We start from the raw sequence: 14887 nt of genomic DNA, 5'->3' as shown, positions 1-14887 counted from the left end.
TCGTGCCTAGCACAAGGGGTGCTGGTGCATCACTGGGGCACCCCGAGACACCACCACTATATAAATAATAATATACAAACTGTAGCTAAGGATAAAAAGTATCAGGTATATTTAGTAGTGAAATAGAAGTATTAATTAATATTGTAACACAAAGCCTACATGACTCAGGCCTGTAAAATATTTAGGTTAGCCAAATTAGGCGTTAGGATAAGTTAGCATAAGTAAGTTAATAATAAACCTGCTGAGCTGGTGTCTAGGTTTGTGATATGCTGATATTTTGAAAATAACTGCTGAGTGATAAGGTGATGTAAATGCTAATTAGTAGGAGAGGAATTAAAAAGTTAGCCTATGCAAACAGGGAACCCCAAACACAGTGAGGTGTGGAAGTGCAAATAAGGAAAAGGGGTTAAAACCTTCATAAATACGTATGAACCCACATGGGCATCAGCCTACCACATCAGAAAAGCTGTCTCCTGGCCCGTGTGCCTTGGTGGGGTGAGACAACAAAAGGATGACTACTAGTAGTGATGGTGGTGGTGGTGATGATGATGACAGCGAAGATGAGAACTAACACTTCAGGCTTTTCTGCAAGGGGGGAGGTATAGCTCAGTGGTTTGAGCATTGGCCTGCTAAACCCAGGGTTGTGAGCTCAATCCGGGGGGGGGGGGGGGGGGGGGGGGGGGGAGAATTTAGTTGGGCATTGGTCCTGCTTTGAGCAGGGGATTGGACTAGATGACCTCCAGAGGTCCCTTCCCACCCTGATATTCTATGTGAGTAATGCAAATACCATCATTCTGGATTGGTTGGTCTCTCCTTTATCAGACTGCACTGTGTATTGTTCAGTTAGCTAATAAAAGTAATTAGTCTAGAAAAATCAATGTTGCATCTCTGTTGTTCACTTTGGGGCAGGCTCTCTTCTATTGATAACCTCTCTACTATAGTCATTCTTGGGGGCTGATCTCTCCTAGATTAAAGTAGGTGTAAACCTCCACCTTGAGGTGGGTAATTAGTTAAAGTAACCCATAACTATAGATAAGGCTACAAAACTAAGTGCAGAACAAAAGCTAACCAAGAACCATCTCAAGTACAAACTCTTTATGAAGTATACATAGACATCTGCGCTTAATTTAAGGTGAAATTCAGTCAGGATAAAGAGTTTCCTCTTCGGGAAAAGTGGGTGACCTTCAGCTTCCTGCACGCCCCTCTGTTCAGACAGGCTTTGTTATGGAACGCTTGGATCTGATTGTTTGAACTCAGCACATTGAACGTGTCTCCAATTCACCAGTGTGGCCCTCCCATCTAGACAGATGGCCCATGCAGATGAATGGAACAGGACATCAGTCTAGATTACATTTCAGTCCCATTTTTAGCTCTCTCTTGGTGAGGCTGCTTTGTCAATATTAACAGATCTCGTTTGTCCTCTAAGACGGATACTGCCTGTGGTTCTATAGCGAATGACCCACTGTCTCCTTATGTCTCATCCCGAATCCGCCGTCTAGCAGACATTCTGTAAATTTTGCCATGAACAGCTTTGGAGACAGCCTCTTTGAGTTAATTGACACTCTCTCTTTTCTCCAGAGGATCAGATAATATGGTCAAAGATCTCACGATGGGAAATTCTGTAAAAAAAAAAAAAAAAGATTTAAAACTCAAACACAGGTTTTTAAATGGCCCATTTGTATTTAAACACTAGGTCTGGATATGTTGTGTCACTACACTCTGTAAAATATATTCTCCATGTTACATCATATAGAAAGAACATGATCTAGCTACCATGAACAATGTCTCCAAGGACCTGATTCATAGACCAGCGTCAGTGCTAAGCTGTGCATTAGAATGTTTGTCACTACAACAAGCAGCAAGTTTAACATAAAACTGTATTGTGTTCCTTCCACTGACTCCTATGCTTAGCAAATGTCAGACAAATGCAGATGGTCTTAAGCATTATTCCTAAAGGGAACATAATGAAACTCATGGTAATGACTAGCTCTAATAGGTAATTCCAAGTTAGAAACCCCATATCCTTAAAGTTTCCAGTACAATGTTGTTACACCTAAGATATCCAACAGCAACTCAATTGTCCCATTTAGAAAAACAACACCCCCACATCAACTATTCATTTTTCTGTAGCGCTTTTTGGAGATGCACCTTTTTTTGAAGAGTTTAAGCAGTTTCCCCCTTTTCCAATCTCCATTTTAAATGCTGGACCTATTGGTATAAGTTTACAAAAGACCTAATTTCATACAGCCTTGTGACACTTTTCTGTTTCCAGCACTGAAGAAAGAGTAGTAGTCTAGGGCACTGTTTCTGTAGGATACTTTTGGAATTTGCTAGGTTTTGCTGTAGGAAATTACAAGATAGCATTTCAGAGGACAGACATTTTCAGGAGCTATAATGAAACTAGACTGTCTTATAATTCACTATAAAAGCATCTGTCCTATGCTTTTCAAGGTAAGTGAAATGTGCAAGACGTTAACTAAAGCATTTTATTACATGAGCGAACTCAGGGCTTGGCAGCTAGTGTTTTCTTCCAAACAATAACAGACAACTTTACCGTAAATCATAGAATCGTAGGACTGGAAGGGACCTCTAGAGGCCATCTAGTCCAGTCCCCTGCACTCATGGCAGGACTAAGTATTATCTAGAAGACCATACCTGACAGGTGCTTGTCTAACCTGCTCTTAAAAATCTTCAGACGTTAAGGAGAACAATTTTTCTCTCTCCCCATTGTAACAACCTTTTTATGTACACCTCTACCGCGACATAACGCGACCTGATATAACACGAATTCGGATATAATGCGGTAAAGCAGTACTCCAGGGGGGCAGGGCTGCGCACTCCGGCGGATCAAAGTTCAATATAACGTGGTTTCACCTATAACGCTGTAAGATTTTTTGGCTCCCGAGGACAGCGTTATATCGGGGTAGAGGTGTACTTGAAAACTGTTATGTCCCCTCTCAGTCTTCTCTTCTCCAGACAAAACAAACCCAGTTTTCTCAATCTTCCCTCATGTTTTCTAAACCTTTAATAATTTTTGTTGCTCTTCTCTGGACTTTCTCCAATTTGTCCACATCCTTCCTGAAATGTGGTGCCCAGAACTGGACACAATACTACAGTCGAGGTCCAATCAGTGCAGAGTAGAGCGGAAGAATTATTTCTCGTGTCTTGCTTACAACACTCCTGCTAATACATCTCAGAATGATGTTCGCTTTTTTTTGGCAAGTGTTACACTATTGGCTCATATTTAGCTTGTGGTCCACTATGACCTCCCAGATCCCTTTCCTAGGCAGTCAGTTCCCATTTTGTATGTGTGCAGCTGACTGTTCCTTCCAAAGTGGGGTACTTTGCATTTGTCCTTATTGAATTTCATCCTATTTACTTCAGACCACTTCTCCAGTTTATCCAGATGATTTTGAATTTTAATCCAAAGCACTTGCAACCCCTCCCAGCTTCGCATCATCTGCAAATTTTATAAGATGAAGATAATAAACAGAACCGGACCCAGGAGAGATCCCCACAGGACCCCACTCGATATGCCTTTCCAACTTGACTGTGAACTACTGATAAACTACTCTCTGGGAATGGTTTTCCAACCAGTTATGCTTACTACCTTATAGTCGCTCCATGTAGGGTGTATTTCCCTAGTTTGTTTATGAGAAGGTCATGCGAGAGAGTATCAAAAGTCTTACTAAAGTCAAGATATACCACATCTATCGATTCCTCCCATCCACAAGGCTTGTTACCCTGTCAAAGAAACCTACTAGGTTGGCTTGACATGAATTGTTCTTGACAAATCCATGCTGTTACTTATCACCTTATTATCTTTTAGGTGTTTGGAAATTGATTGCTTAATTATTTGCTCCATTATCTTTCCAGGTACTGAATTAAAGCTGACTGGCCTGTAATTCCCCGGGGTTGTCTTTATTTCCTTTTTATAGAGTGGCACTATAACTGCCCTTTTCCAGTCCTCTGGAATCTCTCCCATCTTCCATGACTTTTCAGAGCTAAAACGCTAATGGTTCAGATATCTCCTCAGACAGTTCCTTCAGTATTCTAGGATGTATTTCATCGGCCCTGGTGACTTGAAGATATCTAACTTGTCTAAGTATTTTTAACTTGTCCTTTCCCTATTTTAGCCTCTGATCCTACCTCATTTTCACCGTCATTCACTGTTAGACATCCAGTTGCTACTAAAAAAAATATTTTTTTTAAAATGACTAAATCTGAAATTCTTTTTCTCCACAAATATTTCAACTTAAGCTTCCTTTTAAAGCCTGTGTTGTTCAAGTGTATTTGCAGACTTGGGGCCTTATTTGATATCTATTTTTAAAACTTTTTATTTCACCTTTAAGCTTGATGTTTTGGAAAGTTGAAGTCCCCTTATCTGGCACAATTAAGCCAGCCATTTCCAATTATTTAGGTAGCGTATCAACCAAGAAGTTGACAGAAATACTATTCCCTCCGAAGCTATTACACTTTGCCATTCAGACCCACCCTATACTATAAAATACAATATCAGGGAACCTGGTTCCAGTTAGCTTGTCCCCAATCTGGTTACAAATGTAGTTCCAGTTTGCAATGTGGATTGGACATTAACCTTGTTTCCTAACCACTCTAAAGTCTTGCTCATGGAATGTATAACGAAAGCTTATGCTCAAATAAATGTGTTAGTCTCTAAGGTGCCACAAGTACTCCTGTTCTTTTTGCGGATACAGACTAACACGGCTGCTACTCTGAAACCTATACTTGTATGTATCTGTAACTGCTGCATACTGTAGCATTGGGAATGGTGGCTGAATATTACTTCTGTCTCCTCACACTCAGCCACCAGCTCAAATTATGCTAGGTAAACCACAGTTTTGCAAATTCTTGACAATCTCCAATATGCCAATAAAAAATACCCTGCCATTTTTTTCCTTCGGATGTTCAAGATGTGAATGTCCTCACTCCGATACTCCTCATCATGTTCCTCCAGTGGAACCTTTTCCAACTCAAAGTCCATCTGGAGCAGCTGTTATTAAAACATAAAAGGTAGTAAGCAAAATACTCCTAGCAATGTTGACATTTTAACATACCTTTAAGTGCATTCATTTCACTGACGGTCCTAAAATATTCTGCATAAAGCAGCTATGCTTCAGGAGGTGAGAAAGCACAAAAGATCCCTCTCTTCCACAGAAGTTTGTTGATTTAGCTAATTAACAATCTTTTTTTTTTTTTACACCACGGAGCACAGTTATCTTAATTTTAACTTATCTGGTGCAAATCCAGAGTCATGTGCACTTCCCAAAATTTAAGAACCAACAGGAAAACTTAAAATCAGTCAAAATAGTGTTTCAATTCCTCAAATCTCGAGTTCTTAAATTCCAATTAAAAGGCTCTTCCACAAAAACTAAAGTACTAGGCCGAACCACATATCACCACCCATCCTTCCCCCAACCTCCCTAAATGCCAGTGAAAAAAGATGGGCTTTTCAGAATGCCTGGGAAGTTAATCTGGATTCTGGCAAGCCAAAGAAGGAACCTCGTGAGAACATCTGACCCGCTCTTGTTTATATTGTGGGAGCACTGGCTCCAGCACCAGCACTGATCTCAACTCTGGCAACATGGCAATATTCCTCAGGTAACCAGGCTCCAAACCACTCAAGATATTGTTAGGGCCACTACCATGAAACATACCCCAAAGCCAATGCAATGCTCAGAGTATTGGTAATGCTGGCATACACAGACATTATTCTGAAATCCTTGTCCTCTTCCCCAGCCCATACTACGCTTTCTGTAGGCCCCAGTGCCCATATGCAACAGCTGCGCTTTGCAGATGCAGGGCCAAACTTTGGACTCACTAGCACCTCCACAACTTCTGACTATTTGGCCTGCAGTACCTCCGGGGAATCCAGCTGTTACCCATGATTTGGTTTTTCTACCAGCTATGAAGTACTATGCTGTGACGATGAGGTTCCCAGACCAAGATATAATTCCTCTATGCCACGTACTCATGCTCTAATATTGACATATAGGGGGAACATTTTGAAAGTGCTTAAGGTGGGTATGTCTACACAGCAATTAAACACCCACTGCTGGCCCATGTCAGCTGACTCGGACTCACGGGGCTCAAACGGCAAGTCTGTAAAATTACAGCGTAGACTTTCAGGCTTGGGCTAGAGCCCAAGTTCTGGGATCCTCCCACACTGCAGGGTCCCAGAGCTCAAACATCTACACCACCGTTTTACAGCCCAAGCCCTGAGAGCTCAAGTCAGCTCACACGGGCCAGCCCTGGGTGTTTAATTGCTGTGTAGACATACCCTGAGTGACTTAACAGCTTAAACCCGATTTTCCAAGCTCATTTAGGCTCTTCAGCGCCTAAATCCCACTGAATTTCAATGAGACTTATGCTCCTAAATCATTTGTGAAAATGGGGCTTACGCTCCTCAGTCACACTAACACTTCTGAAAATTGTACCTATATTCGGAATATACCAAAAGCCTATGCTTTTAAAAGAGCATTTTGAAGAGATTTCTTTAAAAAAAAAAAACTGAAAGGACTAATTTTAAATCTCTGAGACCCTGTTTGGGAACATCAAGCCAGCTGTTGGGGGGCAAAAGAAAAGCAAAATGCGAATGTACTCATGTCTATAAAAGTGACTGCATTATTCTTTTTGCAGACACTGACCTATACATGTGGTGCTCTTTCATTAATTGATAAGCTCTTTCAAGCAGCACAGACAACTATTTGACTCCCTTTGTGACTCTGGTTTACTATGCTCACAATGAATGTGAATTATCAAAAGCATCAATGCAGAACTAAGGTGGGTTTTTTTGTTTTTTTAAAAGAGAGAATTTCTTTTCCCAAAAAAGGAGATTATTTAAATAAATGCATAGATAGCATCTACCAATAAACCACAAAACACAATTTAAGCAACTGGTGATCAACTCCTTCCCTGCATCTGAAAAAGTGTTCTCGTCCAAAGTCACATGGAATTTTCCCACAACAAACATACTGGACTTGTACTATGCATTGTACTTGTACAGAGACACAGAAGGGTCTGTGGATTTCAACTGAACCATTACACAGTCCTCATATATACAAAGCATGCGCGACGGCGAAGGACACTTACCTCAAAGTATTTTCTCTCTATTTCCGGGTTCTTACCCATAGTCCTTTGTTCATAACAACATATGATACAGGTATCAGGACCTGACAGGTCTTTCAGGGTCTTCAGTAATGGCCCTAATGACTGCCCAAAAGAGATCAAGTATTTGCCACTTAGACTTCAAAATTCACTTTACTACTACTACATTCCATAACTAGAGACAAGTTTCACTGAACTGGACACTTTCCTATTTTACTTTTCAGACAGCTAGTTAGATTTAGTATAGTACCTAGGACAAGTGACATGTAGGTAGCAGAAAGGATAAATGGAAAAACAAGTTACAATATGCGATTGCTTAGAAAAAATGGCCTTTTACATATTTTACATACCTAGATCAACCTATACATCTATATCATCTAAGCTAAGGATATCCTACACTGCTAAAGTAGCTGTTTCCTTGAAATATGCAAGATTACTCTTTCTTCACAGCAATACATTGGACTTAGACACCTGTTTTCAAAAATTAAAAAAATATCTAACCAGACTTAATGTGAAGATGTGATTTAGGGCTAGAGATTGTCCTCTAGGAAAAAAGGGCTCAGAGTTGTAGGGTGGAGGATCTGGAGGCTGGTGAGAAAACTAAAAGAGTCTGGAGCACTAGTTCCTTCAGATTGCTTCCCCAGCCCAGATCTTGTGCTAGCCTCAGCTCAGGTGTACCACAGGGAGAGAGTTCTGCAGAGGGGGATGGACCAGAAGGGCCACTTTCTGAAGCATGGTTTCTCCTCCCAACAGACCCATGGGGAATCCATGTAGGAGATAATGCTGAGCCTTTAAGCATCATCGTATAAGATTTCCACCGATAGTGAAACTCTCCAGTATCAGCTACCAGTGTTTTATTTCCCTACAACTCCATGGGGAAAAAAAGATTGGGCACAATTCTGAATTACTGCTCTCAAAAGACCTGATTCAGGCCCTGTGCCACATGACCCTAAATGTGTTATTTGCTCATTCTTAAAATTACAGCTTTTAAAATTCATCATTCAATACTCAGCCATCAAATAATGTTCCTCTGAGCCACACAGACTGAAAACTAGTGGCAATATTTATTTAAAGATTTTAATATGAATTCCAGTTTCTCACAACAAATCCAAAATTCCCAGGTTCTTTCCAATCAAATGCATTATTTCTACAGTTTTCAAATAGTTACCTCCTCATAGTAAATGCAGTCAGCCATAAGTATATAATCTGGTGCAGGCAGAAATTCTTTTACATCTTCACCCCTAGAAAAAGTGAACAGGTAAATATAAAATGCAAATTTTAATTATAGAAAAAAAAATTTTATGTTTTACAAGTGTAACATTTAGTGCAAAATCTATATGACTTTGGGCTAAGTCCTCCACTACTTATTCCACTGTATATTTTAGGTGAATTTCCATTTTTACAAGTAATCTATCATATCACATTTTCCAAACATATTTTGAACTTAGACTGTAAGCTCTTTTGGGAAAGGCTCTCCTTTTGTTGTGTTTGCACAGTACCTAGCCCAAGGGCGTTCTGGTCTGTGATCTGGGCTCATAGGTGCTCTGATAAAACAAATATTTATTATTAAAGTGCTACAGCAATTGTGTATAAATTAAATATCAAGATTAAAAGATTATACAAACCATTTCAGTACCTTGGCTTGAACTGAGCCTGTGACAAGATGCTTGTTCTTTTCAATATTAATATTCAGCAAATCCTGAAGTTCCTCAAGATCAGTGACCGTAACATCTGCCCTACAAAAGAAATATCTTTAATACATAAAATGGAAGCCCCAGAAACACAAATTTAAGACTCCTTATTAATGTTTGAAAATAGACATATCTGTAACCTCTTTCATTCCTTTTGGAAAGCTACTGCAGACTAAAGTCATGACTTAATACGTGCTGAGTTACTTCAGCAATTCACACTCCTATTCTAATGGAAAGACGACTTGGCCCACAAAATACAACTTGCCATAAAATTTAAGAGGGTTAGACCAAGAAACAGGATTCTACTACAACTCCTACAAAGTGGGATCCTTGTAGGAAAACAGAGTGATATTTGCATTGAAGGCCCCACCTGTACTTTAAACTCCCAGGTGAGTTCCAATGTAAATTTGCATAACTTTGGTCTCTCAGCATAATCTATGCTGGAAAAAAAACAAAAAACCCTGGAGCATGGCCACGACCAGCCCAAGTCAGGTAACATGGGCTCACGGGGCTCAGGTGCAGGGCTAAAAATTATTCGGGCTCAGGCTGGCACCCAGGCTCTGAGCCCCACGCCCCTTGCCAAATTTCAGAGCCCAAGCAGGAACGTCTACACTGCAATTTTTAGGACCAAGCCAGTTGACCCAGGCTCTGAGACTTGCTGCCAGGGGTTGGGTTTTTTTTACAGCATAGATCTACCTTCTGGGTATGTCTACACTGAACACTAAGCCCAAGTGTGTGGGAGCCGGGCTTGTGACTAGGTTTTTCCAGGCCTGTGCTTGAGCCTCCACGCGGCGCTGTAAACCCGGGTTTACAATACCGGACCTGGCCCTACCGCACGACACAGCCCTTCTGACTGGGGTCTGCAGCTTGAGCTGTGTCCACACTCCAGCCTGACAGGGCACAGACCCAAGTCACAGCAGGATCCTAGGCCCCGGGCCCTGCGCCGGGCTGCGCCCCGTGATTCCTGCACAGACGGGGGGTCGGGCTCAAACCCGACTCACAGCCCCCAGCTGCGTGTGTGGCCCGGACATACCCGGAGGGCAGCCCCGACCTAGGGGATCAGCAGCGGGGGCCCAAGGGGCGAGCTAACGCCCCAGATCCGCCCCCCAAGGACTTGGGGTTCGCTTGAGCTCGGATCCACCCTGGCAGCTGGGCCCATGGCCAGGGGGCGCCTCACCTCCCGCCCAGCCCGGCCCGGCGAGCCCCCAGCCGCCGCCCTACCCCAGCGTGGCCGCCATGATGCCCACGGCGCCGGTGCCCGCGCCCAGCTCCAGCACGGCGCGGCGGCGCAGGGCCCGGCCCGGGGCCCCGCGCTCCAGGAACTTGGCCAGGACCAGGGCGGCGTCCCACACCACGCAGCCCACCCCGCCCGCGCCGCGCTGCTGCAGCCGCAGCGCCGAGCCGTCCCGCTTCTCCAGCGTCCGCACGAAGCCCGGCTCCGCCATGGCCCCGGCCCGGCTCCTCACAGCACAGGCCGCTCCGCTCCCCGCCGCCCCGCCCCCGGGCCCGGCTCAGAGCCGCCTCCCGCGGGCCCCTGCCCACCCCAGACCGTCCCCCCCCATCCCCTTCTCCGCTACCCCGGGGATGGTGCCCCCTGCCCCTGACTGTATCCCTCGGTCGTGCTCCCGTCCCGCCCCCTGACTGTGCCCACCCGCGATGCCCCCCCCGCTGTACCCCCAGATGGTGCCCGCCTGCCTGACCCCCTCCCAGCCCATCCTGTCACCCCCCTGCCCGAGAGAGCGTCTCCACCAGTTCCACCTCCTCCCCCAACATCAACCGGCCTCCCCATCTCCCCTGCCAGATGATGCCCAACATCCATCTCCCTCACCCCCTTGGCATCTCTGTCCCTGCCAAACCATGCTCCTGTCCCCCCCAGCGAAGAGCATGCCCTGCCCCCTTTACCCCACCCTGCACAGCTGCAGAAGCACAGCTGGTTGGGGGGGGGGGGGAGAGGCTATTGCACCCAGTTTTGAAACCATGGTCCCCTAGGAGACTTGGGAACACACCAGCACAAGCACACACGTATCCTGGATTTGGGCATCTCACAACCCACTTAGTATTTTTCCTTGTACCCTTCACAGTGTGTCTGTCAGGCTGAAGCTCCTTCCCCTCCATCTTTCTAATTCTCTCCTCCCCTCCAATCTGCTAGCAATTGTTCAGCATGTGAGCATAAAAAGAGAGAAAAGCAAGACAGTGCAACATTCAGACTTTATTCCAGCGGCCCATGGGCTGCTTGCGGCCTAATCAGCACACAGCCTATTCAAGCCCAAATTAATGCTGTTACATTTGCAAATGAATTTTAGTTCTGTTGTTTCTCTTTGAAGTCTGTTTCTGACCTTTTTTTGTTCAAGAATAGTTACTTCAAACCAAAATGATACATATTTACTTTCTCACCAGCAGATGTCACTGTCTCCGAAGGAAAATAGAATTTGTCACCAAACCAACTAGAAATATTTAAGGCTGTCAAGCGATTAAAAAAAGGTGGGGTCTCTGAAGGTTTTTGACCCTCCTTTTTATAGTTTCAGTCCTCTTTTGAAAAACATTTCCAGCTGGCTACCAGGAGACAGACAGTCTATGTAGAAGGATGTTCCCTGCTGCATTTTTCTCACCTGTTTGAGCTTCCTTTGTTTCCCCTTCCTGGCTGATCACTCTGTTCACTACTTAACTGCAAAGTAAACTGAGCACACATTCCTTTGTGTAAGACAGACCTGTTTGCCAGCCTCCAGTTTGGAACATGGAATCTGTTGCCACACATATTTTATCAGGACACTATTGACCAGCAAATTATGAGTTTTCAGATGAAACTTTACAAGACATACTTTGTACAAAGTAGGGCTGTCAAGCGATTAAAAAAATTAATCGCAATTAATCACGTGATTTTAAAAAATCGCAATCACACGAGTAATCGCACTGTTAAACAATAATAGAATACCATTGATGTAAATCTTTTTAGATACTTTCTACATTTTCAAATATATTGATTTCAATTACAACACAGAATGCAAAGTGTACGGTGCTCACTTTATTTTTGATTACAAGTATTTGCACTATAAAAAAACAAAAGAAATAGGATTTTTCAATTCACCTAATACAAGTACTGTAGTGCAATCTCTTTATCATGAAAGTTGAACTTACAAATGTAGAATCAGGTACCAAAAAACTGCATTCAAAAATAAAACAATGTAAAATTTTAGAACCTTCAAGTCCACTCAGTCCTACTTCTTGTTCAGCCAATCAAGTTTTTTTACATTTGCAGGAGATAATGCTGCCTGCTTCTTGTTTACAATGTCACCTGAAAGTGAGAACAGGTGTTCGCATGGCACTGTTGTAGCCGGCATCATAAGATATTTTCATGCCAGATGTGCTAAAGATTCATATGTCCCTTCATGCTTCAACCATCATTCCAGGAGACATGGGTCCATGCTGATGACGGGTTCTGCCCAATAACAATTCAAAGCAGTGTGGACCAACACATGTTCATTTTCATTATCTGAGTCAGATGCCCGCAGCAGAAGGTTGATCTTTTTTGGTGGTTCGGGTTCTGTAGTTTCCGCATTGGAGTGTTGCTCTTTTAAGACTTCTGAAAGCATGTTCCACATCTCGTCCCTCTCAGATTTTGGAACGCACTTTAGATTCTTAAGGTTGAATGCTGTAGCTATCTTTAGAAATCTCACACTGGTACCTTCTTTGCGTTTTGTTAAATCTGCAGTGAAAGTGTTCTTAAAATGAACAACATGTGTTGGGTCATCATTCAAGACCTCTGTAACATGAAATATATGGCAGAATGTGGGTAAAACAGAGCAGGAGACATATAATTCTCCCCCAAGGAGTTCAGTCACAAATTAAATTAACTCATTATTTTTTAAACAAGCATCACCAGCATGGAAGCATGTCCTCTGGAATGGTGGCCGAAGCATGAAGAGGCATACGAATATTTAGCATATCTGGCATGTAAATACCTTGCAATGTCGGACACAAAATTGCCATGTGAACGCCTGTTCTCACTTTCAGGTGACATTGTGAATAAGAAGTGGGCAACATTATCTCCTGTAAATGTAAACAAACTTGTTTGTCTTAGCAATTGTCTGAATAAGAAGTAGGACCGAGTGGACTTGCAGGCTCTAAAATTTTACATTGTTTTATTTTTGAATGCAGTTATGTAACACACAAAAATCTACATTTGTAAGTTGCACTTTCACGACAAAGAGATTGCACTACATTACTTGTATGAGGTGAATTGAAAAATACTATTTCTTTTGTTTATCCTTTTTACAGTGCAAATATTTGTAATCAAAAATAATATACACTTTGATTTCAATTACAACACAGAATACAATATATATGAAAATGTAGAAAAACAAGCAAATATTTAATAAATCTCAATTGGTATTCTATTGTTTAACAGTGCGATTAAAACTGCGATTAATCGCAATTAATTTTTTTTAATCGCAATTAATTTTTTTGAGTTAATCGCGTGAGTTTACTGCGATTAATCGACAGCCCTAGTACAAAGATGATTAAAGTAGTGTGTAAGATGTGGACACAGGTACATTCTGTCACAGAGTGGTACACAATATACAGAGGTAGCGTTATCTGCTTTTCATTTCACTGTGGGGGTTGGCTGTGAAGGGCATGCAGAACAGTTTGTTTATAACCATAGGGATGTCCCTTGCATCCTACAGAGAGATCTTGATGAAATGTTCATGGAGGTACTCTGCAATCCTCTCCCGAAGGTTTCTAGGGATGACTGCCTTATTTCTTTCTCTGCGGTATGACACTTTCCCACACCACTCGGCAATGACTTTGGCAGGCACCGTTGCACTAAATAGGCTAGTGCATACGGGCCCAGTCAGCTTTGCAATGCCAGCAGAAGCTGTGTTGTCTGTGCCTTTGTGACTCTCAGTGAGATATCAGCTAAAATCACCGCCGCCGGTGGAAAATAGTGCCAGTATTCGGTGCCATTGCCCTGTGCTGAGACCCATGGAAACGGGCTGAAATGGTATTGTTTTATGCAACCAAACCCTCACTCATCCATGGTGGACAATGCTCACCACGGCTGCAGCTGGAGAGTGTTCTGTGCAGAAGCACTCCGAAGCTGAAGTGTCAGGACGCATGTCTTATTTAAAACTCTTCTGGGAATAAGGGAAGGGGGTTCTGAAACTTACCTTTTGCTTTTCTTTGTGACTGTAAATGCAATGAAACATCTGTCTGTTTTATCTGGAGTTGCTGCTGTTGTGGTCTGGAGGGACGCTCCCTCCAACCCATGGAATGCCTGAGCCTGATTGGGAGGAGAAAGAAGCGGACCAGAGAGGAGATGTTCTCTGAGATCCCACAAGCCAGTGCTGCATTGGACCGTGAACAGAGGACCTGAAGTAGGGGTCCCCAATGCGGTGCCTGCAGGCGCCATGGCCCCCGCCGGGGCGTCTAAGAGTGCCCGCGTACTGGCCACCGGACGAGCATCCGCCGAAATACCGCCGACAAGCAGCCTCATCCAGAGGTGCCGCCGCCAAAATGCCGCCAATTCGGTGGCATTGTCTCTGGATGACGCTGCTTGTCGGCGGCATTTCGGCGGCGACGCCTATTGACGTTGCCGCTTGTCTGCGGCATTTTGGCGGATGCTCGTCCGACGCCACGGTCCTCCATGGCTCATCGTCTGGCACCTGCCAGACGAAAAAGTTGGGGACCACTGACCTGGAGGATGAATATAGCAGACAGCCTGGAGAAAGAAATTGCGGAGAGGAGGAAAGCACAGGAGTCCTAGCAGGAAAAAGAGAGGGAGATGCACCAGGACATAATGGGGCTTCCCAGGCAGCAAATACAAATGGTACAGACTCTTGTTGGCCTACAGGTCCAATAGTCATGGGCTCTCCTCCCTTTGCAGGTAATGGAGAACTCCATTCCAGCAGCTCCCTACACCCCCCAACCTTCCACATGACATCATGGTCTGCATCCCTACCCCACCACTCCATGTCTTGGGACAGTATGGAAAACTACAACTTCACATACACCAACCATGGCTCTCACAGGTCAGTGTATGTTCGGCAGAAATGGACAGGAATGTTTTCTGCCAT

General features: G+C 43.6%; 1 protein-coding gene across 2 annotated transcripts; it reads right to left on the bottom strand.

Annotated features, from left to right (window-relative positions):
* Positions 1-1080: 1080 nt before the first annotated feature.
* On the bottom strand, positions 1081-10305 carry VCPKMT (valosin containing protein lysine methyltransferase). 2 transcript variants are annotated; one of them, XM_008168600.4, is made up of 6 exons: positions 10038-10305; positions 8751-8861; positions 8294-8366; positions 7111-7230; positions 4907-5011; positions 1081-1619 (listed from the first exon to the last, which is right to left on the bottom strand). In XM_008168600.4, the coding sequence occupies exons 1-6, from the start codon at positions 10259-10261 to the stop codon at positions 1605-1607; spliced, it is 648 nt and encodes a 215-aa protein (XP_008166822.2). In that variant the 5' UTR covers positions 10262-10305; the 3' UTR covers positions 1081-1604. The 2 variants fall into 2 exon arrangements, with proteins under 2 accessions (XP_008166822.2, XP_005290302.2); XM_005290245.5 differs by having other exon boundaries at positions 4902-5011; positions 10038-10303.
* Between the last annotated feature and the right edge of the window lie 4582 nt (positions 10306-14887).

This window comes from Chrysemys picta, chromosome 4 (genome assembly GCF_011386835.1).
Source record: "Chrysemys picta bellii isolate R12L10 chromosome 4, ASM1138683v2, whole genome shotgun sequence".
NCBI lineage: Eukaryota > Metazoa > Chordata > Testudines > Emydidae > Chrysemys > Chrysemys picta.
Note: the sequence above shows the minus strand (reverse complement) of the source record. Positions and strands in the feature narration are given on the sequence as shown.